Genomic DNA, 21,119 nt, shown 5'->3' with positions numbered 1-21,119 from the left:
CAACTTCCTGTCTTGCTCCTAGCTAACTCGAGGTCAATTGACGCAGCTACACTTTATTCTGAAGGCGAAACCACCCAAGTTCCTGTCCCATTGCTAGCTAACTGGAGGTCAATTGATGCAGCTACACTTTATTCTGAAGGCAAAACCACCCAACTTCCTGTCTCATTGCTAGCTAACTGGAGGTCAATTGACGCAGCTACGCTTTATTCTGAAGGCAAAACTGCCCAACTTCCTGAGCCGAGGCTGCTTGCTACAACCAGCAGCAGTAAAGCTACTCAGTCTACTCGGTTTTCGTTGTCACAACGCATCCTAAACGCTACGTTTCACTGTGCGCTGTAATGTGTGTGTGTGTGTGTGTGTGTGTGTGTGTGTGTGTGTGTGTGGACTCGAGACTCCTCCTGTCAGCTAGTGACCTACAGGTAGCAGGACTCTTTCAAAGCGAGGTATAGTGTGAAAGCGTACACCGGCCCATGTCTAGTTGTGTGTGTGCAGGATTGACTCTTCGTACAGGTGCGTGTGAAGGGGTCCGTTTTGAACAGTATGCTGGGATTGCTGGCTTTGTCCAGAACGTCCCACCACTGGATGCTCTCAATGTTACACAGCAAAGGATTGTGGGTAACCTTCACCCCTCCGTTCAGGATCTCTGGTGGAAACACAGAAAGACATATTAACTCATTGAGTGCCAAGGACGGACATGTTCGTCATTTCAAATAGTAACGTAGAGTGCCAAGGACGGACATGTTCGTCAATTGCGTTTTTTGACGGTGGGGCGTCGATCAAAGCCTTCTGCCTCTGATGTACAAATATTATAGCTATTGGATGTGTCTAACCTATTTTACAGAACCCTTAGGTGGCGACAGTGCTCTCCACATAACAGAAAGGCAAGGAAAAAACAAAGAAGAAGTCGTTATGGAAACGGAAATCGCATCGCATCCGTATGCATCGATATGCTGAAGCACGTTACTGCAGCTGTGCCTGCAGCAGCCAATCTGCTCCCACAATTGAGCCGGACAGCACATCCGCACATCCACACCGTGGAGTTGTTATTATTCTCAACTGGAAGCATCGTTGCCGGTGACAAACACACGCGGAACGCTGTAAAAAAGCAGGATGTCGATGTCCCTTCACTGTGCGCACAGCAAACTCAGCAGAGAGCCACCACAGACAGGAGGAGGAGTGTGCAGTTGAGGCGAGGCGGGGCGGGGCGGGGCGGGGCGGGGGGGGGGGGGGGGCACGCAGAGCAGCGCGCAACACCCAGACAGACCCAGGCAGCAGGACAGGATTGACAAACGCAAGCCAGAATATCCGATGCCCACCAGCAGCAAATCAAGACCAGCAAGAAGCTGCAACCAGCAGCGCACGCAGGGGCCAGCGCTGCTGGTTGTAGCTAAAAAATATTATTTTGCCAAACAGAATTCCCTGGCCTTCACTGTTTTATTGAAGGAAATTATTTTTGAGGTGTGACTACATTAGAAAAGATTAGCTTCAGAGTCAGTGATGTGCTTGAAATGTTTAATTTCACAAAAGGCCAATTATCTCAGCTTCTAGAAAAAAATTGCTGTTTTTGGATGAATCAAGCTATCTTCTCCGGCTCATAACTAAAGAACGGAAAATGGGATCAATAAACTTTTTTTTGCAGATGATACAATAGAGTCTCCTTGTTCTTTGTGCGTGTTCGGTGTTTACATAGTAATATCACACAATATTCTGTGGGCCTCGAGAAATCACTGAAAACGCTCTGAAACTCTGGCACTGGGAGCATCCGTTCTCCAAAAGTGGCTGGCACTCAATGAGTTAAAGAGTGTATGTGTGTGTGTGTGTGTGTATTATTCAGGTGATAACGTGGGGTGGCAATGTGCCAAAAAGCTGGTAATAAATCAGTTAAACTGGCCTCCAGAGAACAGTTAATACGGTTTCATCACACTCTTGCAAGTCAACAGTTGTTTTAATGCACAGACAGACGATGATGTCATCACCCAAAGCCTGGGTGGGTGGGGTCTGATGACACCACCCACCTGGCCCGCAAGCCAATTTGGAAGTGCCTTAGTATAACTTATAACTGTGTGTGTGTGTGTGTGTGTGTGTGTGTGTGTGTGTGTGTGTGTGTGTGTGTGTGTGTGTGTGTGTGTGTGTGTGTGTGTGTGTGTGTGTGTGTACTTCTTCCCGGAGTCTTTGTGTCTCCAATTTCCTGCAGGAGCTGTTGACGCTGACTCCAGTGAGAAGAGACCTTCCATTACTATTACTAATATTATTATTATTATTATTACTATTTTATTATTCGTCCTGTTCTATTACAGCTGCTACCGTTACTGCTGTCGTAACTGTGCGTTAATATTACTACTTATGCTCTTACTTATTATAGTTGTTAATGGTCTCATTATTACCGCCATTACTGTGCCTCTCTCTTTCTCTTTCTTTCTCTCTCTCTCTCTCTCAACCCAACCGCTCATGGCAGATGAAAGACCACCAACAGCCTGGTCTGCTCAAGGTTTTCTTCCCCGTTAAAGTTTTTTTTTCCTTGCTGCCGTCGCCCAAATGCATGCCACTGTTTCCCCTCTACCATTCTACAACGACGCCCTCGCCAGGCGTCGTCCCTGGGAAACGCACATCCCATAATACAACTGTTCGCATCCTATCCCATAATAGTATGATGATACTTGGGATGCCATTGCGAACATAGATGCGAACAGGTTAGCTAAAGGTTTAGCGTCGCCAGCGAGGGCCCCCACCGTTGCGGTCGGGGTACGTTTCGAAATCCCTCCAGGCCTGAACATTGTTCCAGGGGAAACACTGCATGTGTGTGTTGGGTAATTGTTTCAAATGGCCACATGACCTCAAAGTAAAATCACCAGTGTTTCAATTGTTGGGTCTAATGCCTACCCCACACTACAGGATCATTTGCAAGATTATGGCCAAGATTCCCCCCTCCCGATTTTCTCGGGGGTGCTCCCGATTTGAAACGCGTCGGGCAGATAATCTTCCCAAATGATCCTGTACTGTGTGGGGTTCAAAGATTCACAATCGGGAAGACTGCCTCTTCCCGATTGTGAATCGGGCATATCTAACATGTTAGATATTTACAACCCGACAGGCGATTGCATCTTGAGCAGAGAGCCAGTAGTAGCTGCGTTTCCATTACAGTTTTTCGCAAAATAATCTGGTCCGCGTCCGCTCGCAGCCCTGCACAGAAACAAAGAACGAGGAAATTGTCATCGAGGTGAAATACCCGTGCGTCTTTGAACGGGACGGAAAACTAAATGCTATACTGCAAAGCATGTAGCCTACAACAAGCGCTTAGGTCTCAGCTTCCCGCATCGGCGAGTGTCCGCACGGAAAAGTGAGTCAAATCAGCAGACGCGCCCCTCCACAAGACACCTGTGCAGACGGTTTTCGCCTGGCCGTGCGCAGTAGGCCTACACCCCGAATGGACGCAGCTGTCCGCGCAAATATTAGTTAAACAAATCCTTTCAGTGCAAATGCATTATAAAAACAAAAAATAAAATTTGTTTAGAAAACGAAATGACACTACTACACCCGGTGCGCACACTGAATAGGCATTTTAAAAGTTAACGTCGAGCCCTGCTTCCAAGGTGAATCTTCGGCATAATCTTCTAGTGTGTGGGGTTGCGTTTGAACAGACGTGATTGTGTGTGTGTCCCAAGATTGAAATGTTAAAAAATCGGCTCTCTCTGTCCTGTAGTGTGTGGGCTCTCAAGATTTTTATAATCTTCAAGGATTTGAAAATCCTGTAGTGTGGGGTAGGCATAAGATAAAAAGACTGGTCTTCTACCTGCTCTATTTGTAAAGCGCCTTCAGATAACTTGTTATTTTGGCACTATATAAATATAAAATTGATTGATTGAATTGATTGTGTGTGTGTGTGTGTGTGTGTGTGTCCGTGTGTGTGTGTGTGTGTGTGTGTGTCCGTGTCTGTGTGTGTGCGTGCGTGCATGCATGCGTGCGTGTGCGTGTGTGCGTGTGTGCGTGTGTGTGTGTGTGTGTGTGTGTGTGTGCGTGCGTGTGTGTGTGTGTGTGTGTGTGTGAGTGTGTGTCCATGTCTGTGTGTGTGCGTGTGCGTGTGTATACCGGTCAGTCGGCTGAGCTGCAGCTGTCTCAGTCCGCTGGTGTAGTTGAGCGTGGCAGACGAGAGGTTCCTGTTGTAGTTGGACATCACGACCACAGCGTATTGGTTGTCGTAGAGGGTGTGGCCTCGGATCAGCCTCAGGTTGACCAATGGGATGGTTGCGGCCGTGTTGAGGGCGATCAGAACGTACCCGCCCACTTCCTGGATGGACTGGAGAGAGCAGAGGACAGACAGAAGAATGGATCTCATACAATTCACTCATTCTTCCTTCTATTTATAACGGACCAATTAATTAATTGACCAATCAAAAAGATTAATTACAAAAATAATTCACAAATGAAATATTAATCCATAAAAAAAATACAAAATAAAAAGAGATTTACAAAAACAACTGTACAACAGTCATTTAAAAAACTATTTGAAAATGCAGTTTGAAAAGAGAAATACCTTCCTTTCCTATCTATTAAGGATGTGCACACACTTTCCCAAGTCATGAGGTCCAAGTTTTATATAAAGAGGTCAAAGTTCCAAGACATGAGGTCCAAGTCCTATATAATGAGGTCCAAGTCCCAAGTTTGGGCATATCCTAATCAAGTACAGTCTAATACAGTCCAAGTCACAAGGTCTAAGTCCCAAGTTATAAGGTCCAAGTTCTATGTAATGAGGTCCATGTCCTATATAATGAGGTCCAAGTCCTATATCTATATAATGAGGTCCAAGCCCCAGGTTATTTGGCCAGGTCCTAATCAAGTGTAATGTAATATAGTCCAAGTCACAAGTCACAAGGTCTAAGTCCCAAGTTATGAGGTACGTCCAAGTCCTATGTAATGAGGTCTATGGCTCAAGTCATGAGGTCCAAGTCCTACATGAGGTCCAAGTCCCAAGTGATGAGGTCCAAGTTCTATGTAATGAGGTCCATGTCCTATATAATGAGGTGCAAGTCCTATATAATGAGGTCCAAGCCCCAGGTTATTTGGCCAGGTCCTAATCAAATGTAATGTAATATAGTCCAAGTCACAAGTCACAAGGTCTAAGTCCCAAGTTATGAGGTACGTCCAAGTCCTATGTAATGAGGTCCAAGTCCCAAGTGATGAGGTCCAAGTTCTATGTAATAAGGTCCATGTCCTATATAATGAGGTCCAAGTCCTATATAATGAGGGCCAAGTCTTATATAATGAGGTCCAAGTTCTATGTAATGAGGTCCATGTCCTATATAATGAGGTCCAAGTCCCAAGTGATGAGGTCCAAGTTCTATGTAATGAGGTCCATGTCCTATATAATGAGGTCCAAGTCCTATATAATGAGGGCCAAGTCCTATATAATGAGGTCCATGTTCTATGTAATGAGGTCCATGTCCTATATAATGAGGTCCAAGTCCTATATAATGAGGGCCAAGTCCTATATAATGAGGTCCAAGTTCTATGTAATGAGGTCCATGTCCTATATAATGAGGTCCAAGTCCCAAGTGATGAGGTCCAAGTTCTGTAATGAGGTCCATGTCCATTGACATAAAAAAAAACCTCTATTGAAACAAACCATTGGCCACTAAACATTGAGGGAAAAAAGGACAGTGAAATTCTCCTGTGAAACAATAGTAGGCGGAAACGTACAATGCTGACTTTCATTCTGGCGATTGGGTTGTGCGCACGCCACCCCCCCCCCCAGACACACACACACCTGGAGCACGCCACCCCCCCCCCCCCCCCCCCCCCCCGCAGACACACACACACCTGGAGCACGCCACCCCCCCCCAGACACACACACACACACACCTGGAGCACGACACCCCCCCCCCCAGACACACACACACACACACCTGGAGCACGCCACCCCCCCCCCCCCCCCAGACACACACACACACCTGGAGGAAGGTGAGGTCGTGGTGCTCCTGGGTGTAGGTGACCTCCAGGTTCTCCAGGACCACGGTGCAGTTTCTGTACATCCTCACCATGTTGTCATGGTGATCAGCAAACGTCCCCAGCAACGTCAACTGGTTACTCATTCCCTGGCAAACTGACCATGAGAAAGAGAGAGCGAGTGAGAGAGACCGAGGGAGAGAGAAAGAGAGGGAGAGAGATAGAGAGGGAGAGAGAGAGGGAGAGACAGAGGGAGAGAGAAAGAGAGGGAGAGAGAGATACAGAGAAAAGAAGAAATAGGGGTTTAGTTAAAGCCCCCCTCCAGTGTATTTTGTCATTTTTAAGATATTTCATATGTTTCACCCTGACATTAGCCACAATGTTAGCCAAATACTTTTTGACAAATAACTTCATTTTGTGCTCAAGTTCAAAAAGTTATGTTAGTTGCTAAAGTGGAAGCATGATGTACGACTCAATGGAACTCTAGTTATACGTATGACAATTCAATTCTGAGTGAGGACAAGCTGGCATGTTAACTAGCTAGCTGTTAGCTACGTTAGCTAAGCCCACCTGTCGCTGTATAACAACGTTCGTCGGGCTCAAAACTTCACTGAGTGACCAAAAACATTTGATTATTTCTTTCCAACGGGGGCATCAGTTTTGAAATCCGTTGGCTGGTTGTTGAGATCTCAGCAATAATGCGGCTTACAGCAGCTAAGTTAATGTTACGGAGGAGAAGTGTTTCTGGTGTAACTTGCTCTGTTTTTTCAGGCGTATCTCTTTGGTGTATTAGCACAGAATCAGATGACGTGCAACTATACAGCAGGTGCTCATAGAACGTTGAGAATGTTTGAAATACTGTCAAACACCAACCGTTAAACAAGTAGAAAAATTGAGTCATATTGAATTTCATTTTCATTTCAAAATCTACAAATTAAAAATAATGCATTTTTTTGTTTTCCTGGTCAGAAACAGCAGATAAAACATTTAGCCTATAAAGGACTTGATTTTTCTTTTCTCCTTGGTAAAAAAAGAAAAGAAAAGTGGATCGCTGTTCAATTCAGCAATAAGTCAACTTTATAGAGAGGCAAAGTGACCGCCATTTCGTAAAATGCATATAAAAATAGTTTTACTGGTTCAAACCAAACAGTACAGATATATTTAGAAACAGGAGAGATCGCATAACATTTCACGGGGACCAAAACGTAAGAAAAATGCGGGTTTAAAGAGTTGGTCCGAGTGAAATGTTCTATATGGTCTCTCCCGATTATAGCGTTAGCTGAACCGTTTAGTTCGACGAAGTGAAACAATTTTATAAGCATTTTACGAAATGTCTATGGGAAAATAAATGGCGGATGAAAATCTCTGGTACAGTGCTGAAGCAGGAAGTGACGTTCCACTTTGCCTCTCTATTTCTGATGGAAAATATGTCCAAATATTTTACTGATCCATATAACCATGGAATAACTTCACCTTTCTGTTCCTGAGTGCTGAGCAGTTGTTTTAGTCTAGCATGAATAAATAGGTTTACATGATGATGTCACAGTCATGTGAACATAATAACGCACATTATCGCATCATAAATCAGACCTGCTCAGTGCTCATGTGTGATCAATCAACAGGCGCACATGCTACTCTGTCCCCAAAATAACCCTTTGTCACACTGTAATGTTGACTTTGAGCCACTAGGGGGCAACATTGACAATGAATGGGACTGACCCAAGGGTGGCACTACATCACTGGTGGGAGACAACACGTTTACTACGCCGATCATTATTTGTTTTCTTCTTTCCATATTTTTCTGTTTTATGAGAAAAGGAAATTCAAGTCCCTAATGGGCCATTTTCACAGCAGCCATTTTGTGTCTAAAAGGCATGGTAAACACAGGTGCCACCAAAACACTGGAACACCTAAATGGATTGGGAGTTGGAAAGCCTTTTGGTTGCACCTGTGTTTACACACAAAATGGCTGCTGTGAAAAAGGTCAATAAATGTTGATTCTGCCGTTTCTGAGCAGGAAAATGAAAAGTACCCTCAGCCTGTTTCCGGCCGGGGCCTTTACGGGACAGGCTGTACTTCCTGCTTTACGGGACAGGCTGTACTTCCTGCTTTACGGGACAGGCTGTACTTCCTGCTTTACGGGACAGGCTGTACTTCCTGCTTTACGGGACAGGCTGTACTTCCTGCTTTACGGGACAGGATGTACTTCCTGCTTTACGGGACAGGCTGTACTTCCTGCTTTACGGGACAGGCTGTACTTCCTGCTTTACGGGACAGGCTGTACTTCCTGCTTTACGGGACAGGCTGTACTTCCTGCTTTACGGGACAGGCTGTACTTCCTGCTTTACGGGACAGGCTGTACTTCCTGCTTTACGGGACAGGCTGTACTTCCTGCTTTACGGGACAGGCTGTACTTCCTGCTTTACGGGACAGGCTACTTCCTGCTTTACGGGACAGGCTGTACTTCCTGCTTTACGGGACAGGCTGTACTTCCTGCTTTACGGGACAGGCTGTACTTCCTGCTCGGTGCATCATCCTGAACAGTGAACACAGGCTTCCTGCACCCGGCAGGATTAACAGTAAGGTGTGACTTCGTTTGAAAAAGACAACTCCCCCGCTATACACACCACAACTAGCTCCAGGATGCATCTGACACATCAATCACTCTCACTACAGTGTGTGTGTGTGTGTGTGTGTGTGTGTGTGTGTGCGTGTGTGTGTGTGTGTGTGTGTGTGTGTGTGTGTGTGTGTGTGTGGAATGAAAACCTACTCGCTCAGGTTGTCGCCTGCAGCAGTTTAGAGGTTAAAGAGAAGTCATTTCCTGCAAAACCAGTGAGCTGGTTAAGACTAACTTGAGCAGAAAACACTGTGGTCACACACAGAAAACACTGTGGTCACACACAGAAAACACTGTGGTCACACTGTGGTCACACACAGAAAACACTGTGGTCACACACAGAAAACACTGTGGTCACACACAGGATATTAAGTCACTGTGGTCACACACAGGATATTAAAACACTGTGGTCACACACAGGATATTAAATCACTGTGGTCACACACAGGATATTAAATCACTGTGGTCACACACAGGATATTAAAACACTGTGGTCACACACAGGATATTAAATCACTGTGGTCACACACAGGATATTAAGTCACTGTGGTCACACACAGGATATTAAAACACTGTGGTCACACACAGGATATTAAATCACTGTGGTCACACACAGGATATTAAATCACTGTGGTCACACACAGGATATTAAAACACTGTGGTCACACACAGGATATTAAATCACTGTGGTCACACACAGGATATTAAAACACTGTGGTCACACACAGGATATTAAATCACTGTGGTCACACACAGGATATTAAAACACTGTGGTCACACACAGGATATTAAATCACTGTGGTCACACACAGGATATTAAGTCACTGTGGTCACACACAGGATATTAAAACACTGTGGTCACACACAGGATATTAAATCACTGTGGTCACACACAGGATATTAAATCACTGTGGTCACACACAGGATATTAAAACACTGTGGTCACACACAGGATATTAAAACACTGTGGTCACACACAGGATATTAAAACACTGTGGTCACACACAGGATATTAAATCACTGTGGTCACACACAGGATATTAAAACACTGTGGTCACACACAGGATATTAAATCACTGTGGTCACACACAGGATATTAAATCACTGTGGTCACACACAGGATATTAAATCACTGTGGTCACACACAGGATATTAAATCACTGTGGTCACACACAAGATATTAAAACACTGTGGTCACACACAGGATATTAAATCACTGTGGTCACACACAAGATATTAAAACACTGTGGTCACACACAGGATATTAACTCATTCTTGGCCAGTTTAGGACTGCCAATATTTAGCACAGGCCAAAGATTTTCATAATTGTTGGTCATCTTTCAAGACCCACAGTAAATTATCTATTAGCACCAGAGTGATTTGCAATACCTCAAAATGAAGATGTATGTCTCTGGGTTCACCAGGGAAAAAAAAGTGAGCTTTTAGCATGTTCTGTACTCTACTTATATCCATTTATATACACCCTGTTTTCACCCAAAAGGTCTCTCTGAGATGACAAACAGGAGAAAAGGCAATTTCTGTAAAATACACATTCTCAGGCAGAACTCGCTCTCAATTCTTTTATTTTGAACTGTATTGACATCAGACATGTAAATACTATTCGTTATGACACAAAGGAAAAAATAATAATATATATATATATATATATATACACATGAAGTGCTTTTTTTTTACATTCAACAATACAGCAGTGTGAGTGAGTGTGCAGACAGACACACAGACAGACAGACAGACAGACAGACACACCGACAGACAGACAGACAGACAGACAGACAGACAGACACACACACACACACACACACACACACGATCCCCCTTCGTTGCGTGATTTCTAACCCCACATAGGATAAGCAATAACCACCACGCCCTGTGGCGCCGGGATTGGCCAGGAGCAACACTGGAGGGCACGCAGCCCAGCGATTTCATGAACCAACTGAATAGCTCTTGAGAACGGACAGCGGGCTGCTGTGACTGCCGCTTCTGGCTTGTTAGCTGTTCGTGTGTTTATTTTGTTTTGTTCTGGTCCACCCGTCCTCGTCCATGTCTCCCTGTATCCTCCCTGCTATTTGATCGTTCCCGTTTTCCCCTCGGCTATTCAACACGTCCTCACCGCCCTCTGATCGATCATTTCCTCATTCCTCCGATGATCAAACGCATCTCTGGATTACTTTCTCCCGTTTTCTCCCGGCTGGCACACAGGAAAGCGACCAGCTCCTGCAGCGCGCCGAGGGGCGTTTCAATGGCGTTTCTCCTGTCTGCACATAGTGCACAAGGAAGCGTTTATCCGTTTTCTGCTTTTCCTCTTGCTCAATTTCAAAACAACAGCTGCGGTATGTGTTTGTTCACGTGTTGTCTTAGATGCTAGGGACCTGATACTATGTCACAGGCTGAGGAAGTGTTTGAACTACGCGCTGCAGTAATAAAAACAAAAACACGTCAAACACGTCATTGGCCCTCTGGGCTATTCCTGATAACACGTCAAAGACGTCATTGCCCCTTAATGAGTTAAATCACTGTGGTCACACACAAGATATTAAAACACTGTGGTCACACACAAGATATTAAAACACTGTGGTCACACACAGGATATTAAATCACTGTGGTCACACACAGGATATTAAAACACTGTGGTCACACACAGGATATTAAATCACTGTGGTCACACACAGAAAACACTGTGGTCACACACAGGATATTAAATCACTGTGGTCACACACAGGATATTAAATCACTGTGGTCACACACAGGATATTAAAACACTGTGGTCACACACAGGATATTAAATCACTGTGGTCACACACAAGATATTAAAACACTGTGGTCACACACAGGATATATTAAATCACTGTGGTCACACACAGGATATTAAAACACTGTGGTCACACACAGGATATTAAATCACTGTGGTCACACACAGAAAACACTGTGGTCACACACAGGATATTAAAACACTGTGGTCACACACAGGATATTAAATCACTGTGGTCACACACAGGATATTAAAACACTGTGGTCACACACAGGATATTAAATCACTGTGGTCACACACAGGATATTAAAACACTGTGGTCACACACAGGATATATTAAATCACTGTGGTCACACACAGGATATTAAAACACTGTGGTCACACACAGGATATTAAAACACTGTGGTCACACATTAAAACACTGTGGTCACACACAGGATATTAAAACACTGTGGTCACACACAGGATATTATTTGTAACAGCAGAGGATGGAATATCTATTAGGCTATCTTATATTATGTGTCTGAAAATCAAAGATTTCGGGAAATCGCATTCAAAAACCATAACAGTGGTGTTCATCATGGTGTGAAGATGAACTTGCTGATCACAAAGGTCTCAGTTTCATAAAGCACAGAGCTTATTTCAGGCATGTAAGGGACCGTTCGTTATTTAGGGAAGGGTCCACTGGAGGAAAATAGGGGAGGGTAATTTTGTTTTAAATTTAGTCTGAGGGAGGGTACACTCTCTTTAATTTGAGTCCAGGGGAGGGGTATACAATGTTGATTCGATAAAAATATATAAACTTTTTTTGTGTGTGTAATGTTTGCTTTTCGGACTTCAACAACTACTGAGTTGCTTCATTTACACCCGTCCTGTCCAAGCTGTTTGGTATGTCCCGGTGCATTGTTTCTCTTTGGCGGTCCTATCTGTCAATCTTTGTGCTTGGCCTATCCAGACAGTGGGCGTGTACAGTATCTGGCGAATCGGTGGCGCTTTTCTGGTGATAATATGGAAGTACAATAACCCACTGGAACAAAGTCGAGCAAACAAACAGACATGGCATCACAAAATATATATGGGCTCTATGCGCAGATAAGTCGTTTTAGGAAGTCACAGTAGAACCGAGTTACGGCTCACTCATCTCCTAAATTACGTTAAGTCTACAAGGGGTATTTATACCACCAGGATGACATATATGTTTCACATAGGGTTGTGTTTTTACGCACAATAATAGAACCGGCAAACTTTTTTTCCATCAGTCATTGACCGCTATTTAAACACAAATATTGATATACACAGACTGAAGATTGTTTCACAAGCGAAAATAGTATTATGTAGCGACCGGAGGAGGCGGTCACTCTGATTGGTGACAGTTCTGCTCCAAGCAGCGCAAAGGATTATGGGAGTTCCATGTTCTTGTGGGAAGCTGTTACTGTACAGTTAAAAACGTGGTTTAGTGATGTTGTGCTCATGTTTTGATTGCATTATGTGGTATGGCAATGTTTGTGTGGCCAGGATATGTTTAGTTTTACTATCAATGTAGCCACCATGACTGAGACTGTTAGTGTGTTCGATCACCTCTGGCCGGAGTTTCTGCAAATGTTAGGTTAAAACTAAAAGTAAGATATCTGTGTCAGTCTGCATTCTTCCACGCAAGCTCGCCACAATATTGTTTGGGGAGGGTCAATTATATTTTTCTAATCGCTTTGGGAGGGTGAAGGAAAAATATATTTTGATCAGGGAAGGGGCACAGCTTTTTATTTCAGAGCACACCAAATCCCTCCAGTGACCCCCTTTCTAAATAACGAGCGGTCCCTAACCAAAATGCCCATACTACAAACATCCCATTGACTTCGGGAACCCAGGCGATGCTAACTTCCAGGTTGGCCTACAAAAAGACCTCATCCTGTGGTACTACCAATCACATGACAGCAGGAGAAAGAGGTGTCACATGACAGCAGGAGAAAGAGGTGTCACATGACAGCAGGAGAAAGAGGTGTCACATGACAGCAGGAGAAAGAGGTGTCACATGACAGCAGGAGAAAGAGGTGTACTACCAATCACATGACAGCAGGAGAAAGAGGTGTACTACCAATTAGGGCTGGGCGATATGGCCTCTAAAGAATATCGCGATGTTTTTTGGCTATATCGCGATACACGATATATATCTCGATATTTTTGAAATCTCTCATAAATGCTCAATTTAACCCTTCAGGGTTCATACACATTTTGACCAATGGATTTCCATGACTTTTCCATAAGTTCTTAACCAGTATTTTATGCACACCTGGGGTAAAAAAGAAGAAATGGCAGATGTAGTGAGCAAAGATGATTTAATATTCCATAGCTCTGACCTAAGCAAATCTGACATCACTGTGAACACAAACAACACTTCTGATATAATATGCTTGTTTTAGTAAAGTGTATCACTCAATAGTCAATACAAAAAATAATGGCTTTTATAGAACCGAAAGCCTAGCTGCTTAGTCTGCAGATAAAACATAAAAAATTAAATTTAGACTCTTATTGGCATGACGGCAACATAAGCTGTGAATTTTGCATTGGGGCCAGTTCTATAGTGAGGCATGGAAAGCCTCACTATACGCCATCATATCTGTGTCGTTTCACTTTTGACTGAAAAATGATGCCTCTAGTTCTAGTCTAGATTAAAGAAAATACACGTAGCCTATGTGATGTTCACTTGCGCATTCGTTTTCCTTAATAGATCATGACTGCCCCGCAGCTAGCTAGCTACGTTAGCTTGCATGTAACGTTAGCGTTAGTTCCTTTTGGAGACACAAACCCTGGACGTTTCATTTTGAGTAGGCTAATGCATGAGGTTCTCTATGGTTTACGCCAGCTCTGGGAGTATGAAATGCTTTAAATGCGGGGGTTTTGGTCACAACAAGCTTGTGGAGCGCTGCCCTGCAACTAGGTAGCCTAACCAGCTAGCTAACGTTAGCCCCGTCATCATCACAACAGCTAACGTTAACGCCAAAACAAATCCGCTGCCTCCTCCCCATGTTTGGTTTAGCGTAACGCCAGCTCAGACTTTCCCCTAATCTCAGAAACCTTGCGGGACATGTATTGCAAATTGCAATAGTGGTTGTTTTGTTATCATTTGAAACTGTCAACAGCCACACTGCGGGCGGCCATGTTTCGCCAGTCTATGGTGCGGACGCGTGATTTCGAATCGCACATAGGTTAGGACGGGTGTGTCTGACGCGGTTTGACGCGTTTGACGTATCCATGTGATTCCCCCTCCCTTTTGAGTGTGACATGAGCTCTCCCTTGAGAGGGAGAGCTGACAAGAGGAAACGTGAAGCGAGTCATGCCGGCGGCTTAAGTTATAAACAATGCGTGACAATTATACTCGAATGTTCGCGATATAGTCATTTCTACATCTCACGTGGCACAAGCCGCGATACATCGAGTATATTCGATATATCGCCCAGCCCTACTACCAATCACATGACAGCAGGAGAAAGAGGTGTCACATGACAGCAGGAGAAAGAGGTGTACTACCAATCACATGACAGCAGGAGAAAGAGGTGTACTACCAATCACATGACAGCAGGAGAAAGAGGTGTCACATGACAGCAGGAGAAAGAGGTGTACTACCAATCACATGACAGCAGGAGAAAGAGGTGTCACATGACAGCAGGAGAAAGAGGTGTCACATGACAGCAGGAGAAAGAGGTGTCACATGACAGCAGGAGAAAGAGGTGTCACATGACAGCAGGAGAAAGAGGTGTACTACCAATCACATGACAGCAGGAGAAAGAGGTGTCACATGACAGCAGGAGAAAGAGGTGTACTACCAATCACATGACAGCAGGAGAAAGAGGTGAAAATCCCACGAAAACAGGTAGGTGTTGGCAGGTAGTAACCCCTCCCCCCCCTCTCCCCCACACCCGTAGTTCCTATGCGCCCCCCCCCTAGAGGGCCCGCACCCCGATTTGGGACCCATAGACCAAGAATAAACTGATCCTTAGTTAATAAACCAGTCATGAATCAGGGGCCGGTTGCACCAACTGGTCTTAACTATGCCTGGTCGTAACTCCTACATCGGGCTTAGTTAAGACCATGGATTTACGCCTGTTGCACCAACACGGCTTACTCTGGTCTTAACTACGCTGGTCGTAGCAATGCGCGTTCATGTGAATTGTCGGGGAATGCCCTCTGATTGGCCCACATGTGCCTCGCGCGGTCACCCGGTATGTGCGTCACTACACCCTCCCTCCTCCCACCCCCCTCCTCCTGTGGAAGCCCCGGGGGAAAATGGCGGCGGCGATTAGTGTCAGGGAGTCTGAATGAAATTTAATGTAACGTTCCCAATTCTATGTATTACATTCTAAAAAAGTAACGGCAACATTTGGGAAGGCTAAGCCACACAACTAGTTAGTTATAATCTAACGTCGTGCTTTCAAAGACGGCGAACTGGCGGTGTTACGACGATGACGGTCAAAAAGGTCTCCGCGGAGATCTCTGCTACGCCTCCTCCTGACGAGGCGTAGGAGTTACGCCTGGTCTTAGTGAAAATAAGGCTTAAGTCGTCTTGGTGCAACCGGCGTAGCTGTTAGGTCGTAAAGTTACGACCAACTTAGTTTAAGACCAGTGTAAGACCAGTTGGTGCAACCGGCCCCAGGTCTACATGGACCCATTTGCACTTCTGGGTTTATGCCAGGTGTAAACGGGATCCATGTCACTGACTGTACAGGATCTGAACTGGTTCCAGATCTCTCTGCTGTTTGGATTCCTATTGGCCGGCTCCCCACTGTGATGTCACAGAGACAACACAGCTGCAGCCTGCAGCCGAGCTCTGTGATTGGCTGTGGGGACGGCACATTCTGCCCAAAGTCTCAATGGGAGCCGTTCACATCTGCTCACACACACACGCACGCACGCACACGCATGCACACACACACGCACGCACGCACGCACACACACACACACACACACACACACACACACACACACACACACACACACACACACACACACACACACACACACACACACACACACACACACACACACACACGTTTCCTGTGAGGTGTAAATCATGGCATTTTACTCCCTTAAGCCTCAACACACATTCATACCCCTCTCTCCCTCTCCCCTCTCTTCCCCCTCTCTCTCCCTCTCCCTCCCTCTCCCCCCTCTCTCTCCCTCTCCCCTCTCTTCCCCCTCTCCCCCCTCTCTCTCCCTCTCCCCTCTCTCCCCTCTCTCTCCCCTCTCTCCCCCCTCTCTCTCCCTCTCCCTCCCTCTCCCCCCTCTCTCTCCCTCTCCCCTCTCTTCCCCCTCTCCCCCCTCTCTCTCCCTCTCCCCTCTCCCCCCCCCCCCCTCTCTCTCTCTCCCCCCCCTCTCTCCCCCCCTCTCTCTCTCTCTCTCTCTTGTCGAAACACGTCAATCCAGATTCCATGTGGTTTGTCTCTTCTCTCTCTTAATGATCACCTTTCACTCATCATAATAGCAACAATAACAGTTGGTTTAATATTCACTGTTCCTCTCACATAAATCATGGATCATACATTCTAAAATGGTAAAATCACATTATTTATCAAGCTATTATACTGAAGAATTTCATATCAAAATCATGACTCTTCATTATTATCATTATTATTATCATTATAATTAGTACTATATGAGGGATCAGCCGAGCAGCATTTTGGTAAACAAACCGCGTCACTGGGTGGCAACGGCAATGGAACCCTATGGGGCCCAAGTGGCGCGAGGCGTGAGTGTCTGACTCTAGCCGGCTTGACTCTGTTTACATTTGAAAAACTGCGACAGTTCACACAACTTTAACACAACATGTATATATTATACATCAAACTCTTGAGCTACTTCTGCTCTCACTCAAAATGTCAAAATATAAGCAATGTGATGTATAGTTTTTGAGATATTAACGTTTGTTTGGCACAACTCTATACTATTAACTGCCGCGGGGTTCCGCATTTCTGGGTGTCAAGTGACGTCACGCTGATTCCTCCTATATTATATGAGAAAACTAGATCTAAATTATACATATTGAAATGAAACAGTTATTCATCTTGGTATTTTTAAACATTGATTTAAAAGTTTATATATTTTTTTTCATATCATTGTGTTACGGTGCCTCTCTCATATAAGCGGAGATGTGTGTAATTGTATTATGTAAAGCTGTGTTCACACCAAGATATTTATTTTTCGCTCTGTCGCTTGATTCAACCCTTTGGAATCGCTCTGTCGCTCTGTTTAAATCGCTCATCAAAAGACACACGAATTGACGGACATGTGGGGGATATAACGTTACGCAATGTCATGCTGTTTGTCCACTACGAGCCCCCGTCGTTGTTTACAAGTTTAAGTTTAAGTTTAAGTTTAAGTTTAAGTTTAAGTTAAGTTTAAGTTTAAGTTATCCTTTATTTATCCCCTTGGGGAAATTCATCCTCTGCATTTGACCCAACCTCTACTAGGAACCTTCCTAGAACTAGGAGCAGTGGGCAGCCACTGTGCAGCGCCCGGGGACCAACTCCAGTTATTTTGCCAGTACCTTGGTCAGGGGCACTGACAGGAGTATTAACCCTAACATACATGTCTTTCTTGATGGTGGGAGGAAACCGGAGCACCCGGAGAAAACCCACACGGACACGGGGAGAACATGCAAACTCCACACAGAAAGGACCTGGGACGGACCGGGGTTCGAACCCGGGACTTTCTTGCTGTGAGGCAACAGTGTTAACCACTGAGCCACCGTGCCGTCCTTTTTTTTTTTTTTTAAGTTTTAAGTTTAAGTTTAAGTTATCCTTTATTTATCCCCTTGGGGATACAAGCTAAGCCTATCAGCGTGCTCCCCTTGCGAGCTCCATACCGGTAGTACAGACTTCACTTCATGTCAGCTGTCAGCCAGTCAATGTGGTTTGTTGCCACACAATAAACCAGCGGTTTGTTCCAAGCCAGTGTGATCCTTGACTCACTCTCACACGGCAGCCAATCAGCGTTGAACAGCGAGCGACTGATGCCAGCGTATTTTCGCTCGAGTTGGGATATTTCATCTGGGGCGACGAGCGTATTTTCTCCCTATCGCTCTGTCTCTGTCGCTCGGACGCCCAGCGATTTTTCTCCCGGGCGAATATACACTCAATCGCTCGTTTGCATTGACTTTGTATGTAAACTCGATGCCAGAGAAAAACTTGAATAGGTCAGTGTGAACGCAGCTTTATTCATAAATGACTGGCTGTCATGGGGGGTGATGATGACTTGTATATCTGCCCTTCTCTGTCCCTCTCTCTCTCCTCCTCTCTGTCTCCCTAACTGTCTCTCTCTCTCTCACTCTCTCTCTCCTCTCTGTCTTCCTAACTGTCTCTCTCTCTCTCTCTCTCACTGTCTCCCCAACTGTCTCTCTCTCTCTCTCTCCTCTCTGTCTCCCTAACTGTCTCTCTCTCTCTATCTCTCTCTCCATCTTCCGGCCTCCTCCCACTCATTCCTCCCTGTGGTCTCTTCACTTCCTCTCACTCCTCCATTCATTTTATTGCCTCATTCCCCACCTCCCCCCCTCATCCTCTCTCTCCCACTCCTTTATTCCCTCTACCCCTCTCTCCTCCACCCCTCTCCTCTGCTCTCTCCTCCACCCCTCTCCTCCTCTCCTCCACCCCTCTCCTCCTGTCCACCCCTCTCCTCTTTTCTCCACCCCTCTCCTCTCCTCTACCCCTGTCCTCTCCTCTTTTCTCTCCTCCTCCCCTCTCCTCTCCTCTCTCCTCCACCCCTGTCCTCTCCTCTTTTCTCTCCTCCACCCCTCTCTTCTCTCCTCCACCCCTCTCCTCTCTCCTCCACCCCTCTCCTCTCTTCTCTCCTCCACCCCTGTCCTCTCCTCTTTTCTCTCCTCCACCCCTCTTTTCTCTCCTCCACCCCTCTCCTCTCTCCTCCACCCCTCTCCTCTTTTCTCTCCTCCACCCCTCTCCTCTCTCCTCCACCCCTCGCCTCTCTCCTCCACCCCTCTCCTCTCCTCTCTCCTCCACCCCTGTCCTCTCCTCTCCTCTCTCCTCCACCCCTTTCCTCTTTTCTCTCCTCCTCCGCTCTCCTCTCTCCTCCACCCCTCTCCTCTTTTCTCTCCTCCACCCCTCTCCTTTCCTCCGCCCCTCTCTTCTCTCCTCCACCCCTGTCCTGTCCTCTCCTCTCCTCTCTCCTCCTCCCCTCTCCTCTTTTCTCTTCTCCACCCCTCTCCTCTCTCCTTCACTCCTCCTCTCGTCTGGTCCTCGTTCCCTCCATCACCCACTCCCCCCTTCCCTCTCCTCCTTCACATTATTCCTGTATTCCCTGGTTTCCGTCGTCTCCCACTCGTTTATTCCCTGTTCCCCCCATCTTGGACCCATCTTGGATCTGTCTCATCCCTTCTCCTCCCTTCCTTCCTGTTGTTCCCTCCCTCTCTCCATTGGTGGCTGAACTCCCTCCAGTTCCAGGTGTTGTGGTGATGAAGCAGGCAGGCTTGTCTTTGGGAGGTGACTACACATGCATACATTTCACAGTCATTGTCAGAAATTATGGAATTATGGAAATTATGGATTACGTTTCAGACGTAGTCATTTCAACATACAAATGTAAGACTTTAACTTTGAAATCAGCTATAATTGATACAGTTAACAAAACACTTGATTTTGAGTTGGTGTGTAGTCAGATGGAGTTGTCATTGTAAGAACCTATGGAGAAATGTGTTTTTACAGCACCCCGAGTTTGAGAAAGGAAGACATTTGAAGGTGTAAATGTGGGACCTTAACTTTGAAATTCTTTAAAATGATGCAGTTTAAAGGCATGATTTTGAGTCCGCGTGCAGTCAGGGTTGTGCTGAACCCCGTCAGGCCTTGGGGACCTTTGGGGAGGGAGGGGGGCTAAAACCTCTCAATTCCTCTATGGAGGAAAGACGCTGAGCAGCAGAGCTGCTGGAAGCTCCCACAGCAGCAGTCTGCCTGCTGGGAGCTCCCACAGCAGCAGTCTGCCTGCTGGGAGCTCCCACAGCAGCAGAGCTGCCGGGAGCTCCCACAGCAGCAGTTTACCTTGAAAATTAGAAAACGAAAGAAAATTTGAAAATTAAAAACCGAAAATCATTCATCTGGAGCAACCCGGAAATACGACTCACTGTTTACTCACTAATGCCCCCTACACTTCCCGTTGCTCCATTTTCGGTTTTTCAAAGACAGAAAAGTGGGTTTTATGCAACAATTTGGAAGCGGCAACTATATGTATTTAAAAGAAGAGGATGTTGGCCATCGGATAGCGTCTTCACTTCACGTGTTTGGCTCAGGTAAGGGTTCATTTTTATACCTAGACGTGAGAGCGGCACAATTGTTTGATTGGAAATGCGTTGATGGTCGCCGGGCGCTAATGCTCAGTATGAGCGAGAAGCGCCCGGCTAGCGGGGTAACGCAGCAGTCTGCCTGCTGGGAGCTCCCACGGCAGCAGGTAGATGCACTGAAGAAACGCGAGCGAGCCAGATGTATGATGGAGGATGGACCTGACTGGAGACGCCATGGAGGGCTGGTCTGAGGACCACCTAATGAAACCTAAAGCATCTAAAACAACGTCTTCTGCTACTTTGAGCTCCAAGGAGAGAGCCTCTCAGCCAGTGTGTCCAACGTGTTGGTGAGCTTCTCTCCAGCTTCTCTTGCCTCCATGTATCTGGCCACTTCATGGCAGGCAGCGCTTCACAAACTGGCTTACGTGGAGCTACAGGGGGGTACTTGAAAGAAAGGGGAACATGTAAAAATGTCAGTCTTTTTCATGACTGTGTGAACAGTACAAGTCACATTGAAA

General features: G+C 45.8%; 1 protein-coding gene across 1 annotated transcript in view; it reads right to left on the bottom strand.

The window, feature by feature from the left end:
- Positions 1–21,119, bottom strand: part of LOC310789041 (melanoma receptor tyrosine-protein kinase-like) — a gene marked incomplete at its 3' end in the record, with an annotated part of 123,986 nt that overhangs the window by 52,950 nt on the left and 49,917 nt on the right. Inside the window, exons 2-4 of the mRNA XM_083650644.1 lie at positions 5,946–6,097; positions 4,087–4,294; positions 509–643 (exon numbers count right to left, since the gene is read on the bottom strand). Coding sequence (XP_083506770.1) covers positions 509–643; positions 4,087–4,294; positions 5,946–6,097 — 495 coding nt within the window. The remainder of the gene's footprint in view (positions 1–508; positions 644–4,086; positions 4,295–5,945; positions 6,098–21,119) is intronic.

The sequence above is a fragment of the Poromitra crassiceps genome (genome assembly GCF_964638095.1).
Source record: "Poromitra crassiceps genome assembly, chromosome: 2".
Lineage (NCBI taxonomy): Eukaryota > Metazoa > Chordata > Actinopteri > Beryciformes > Melamphaidae > Poromitra > Poromitra crassiceps.
The sequence above is the reverse complement of the archived record's forward strand: the minus strand, read 5'-3'. Positions and strand labels throughout refer to the sequence as shown.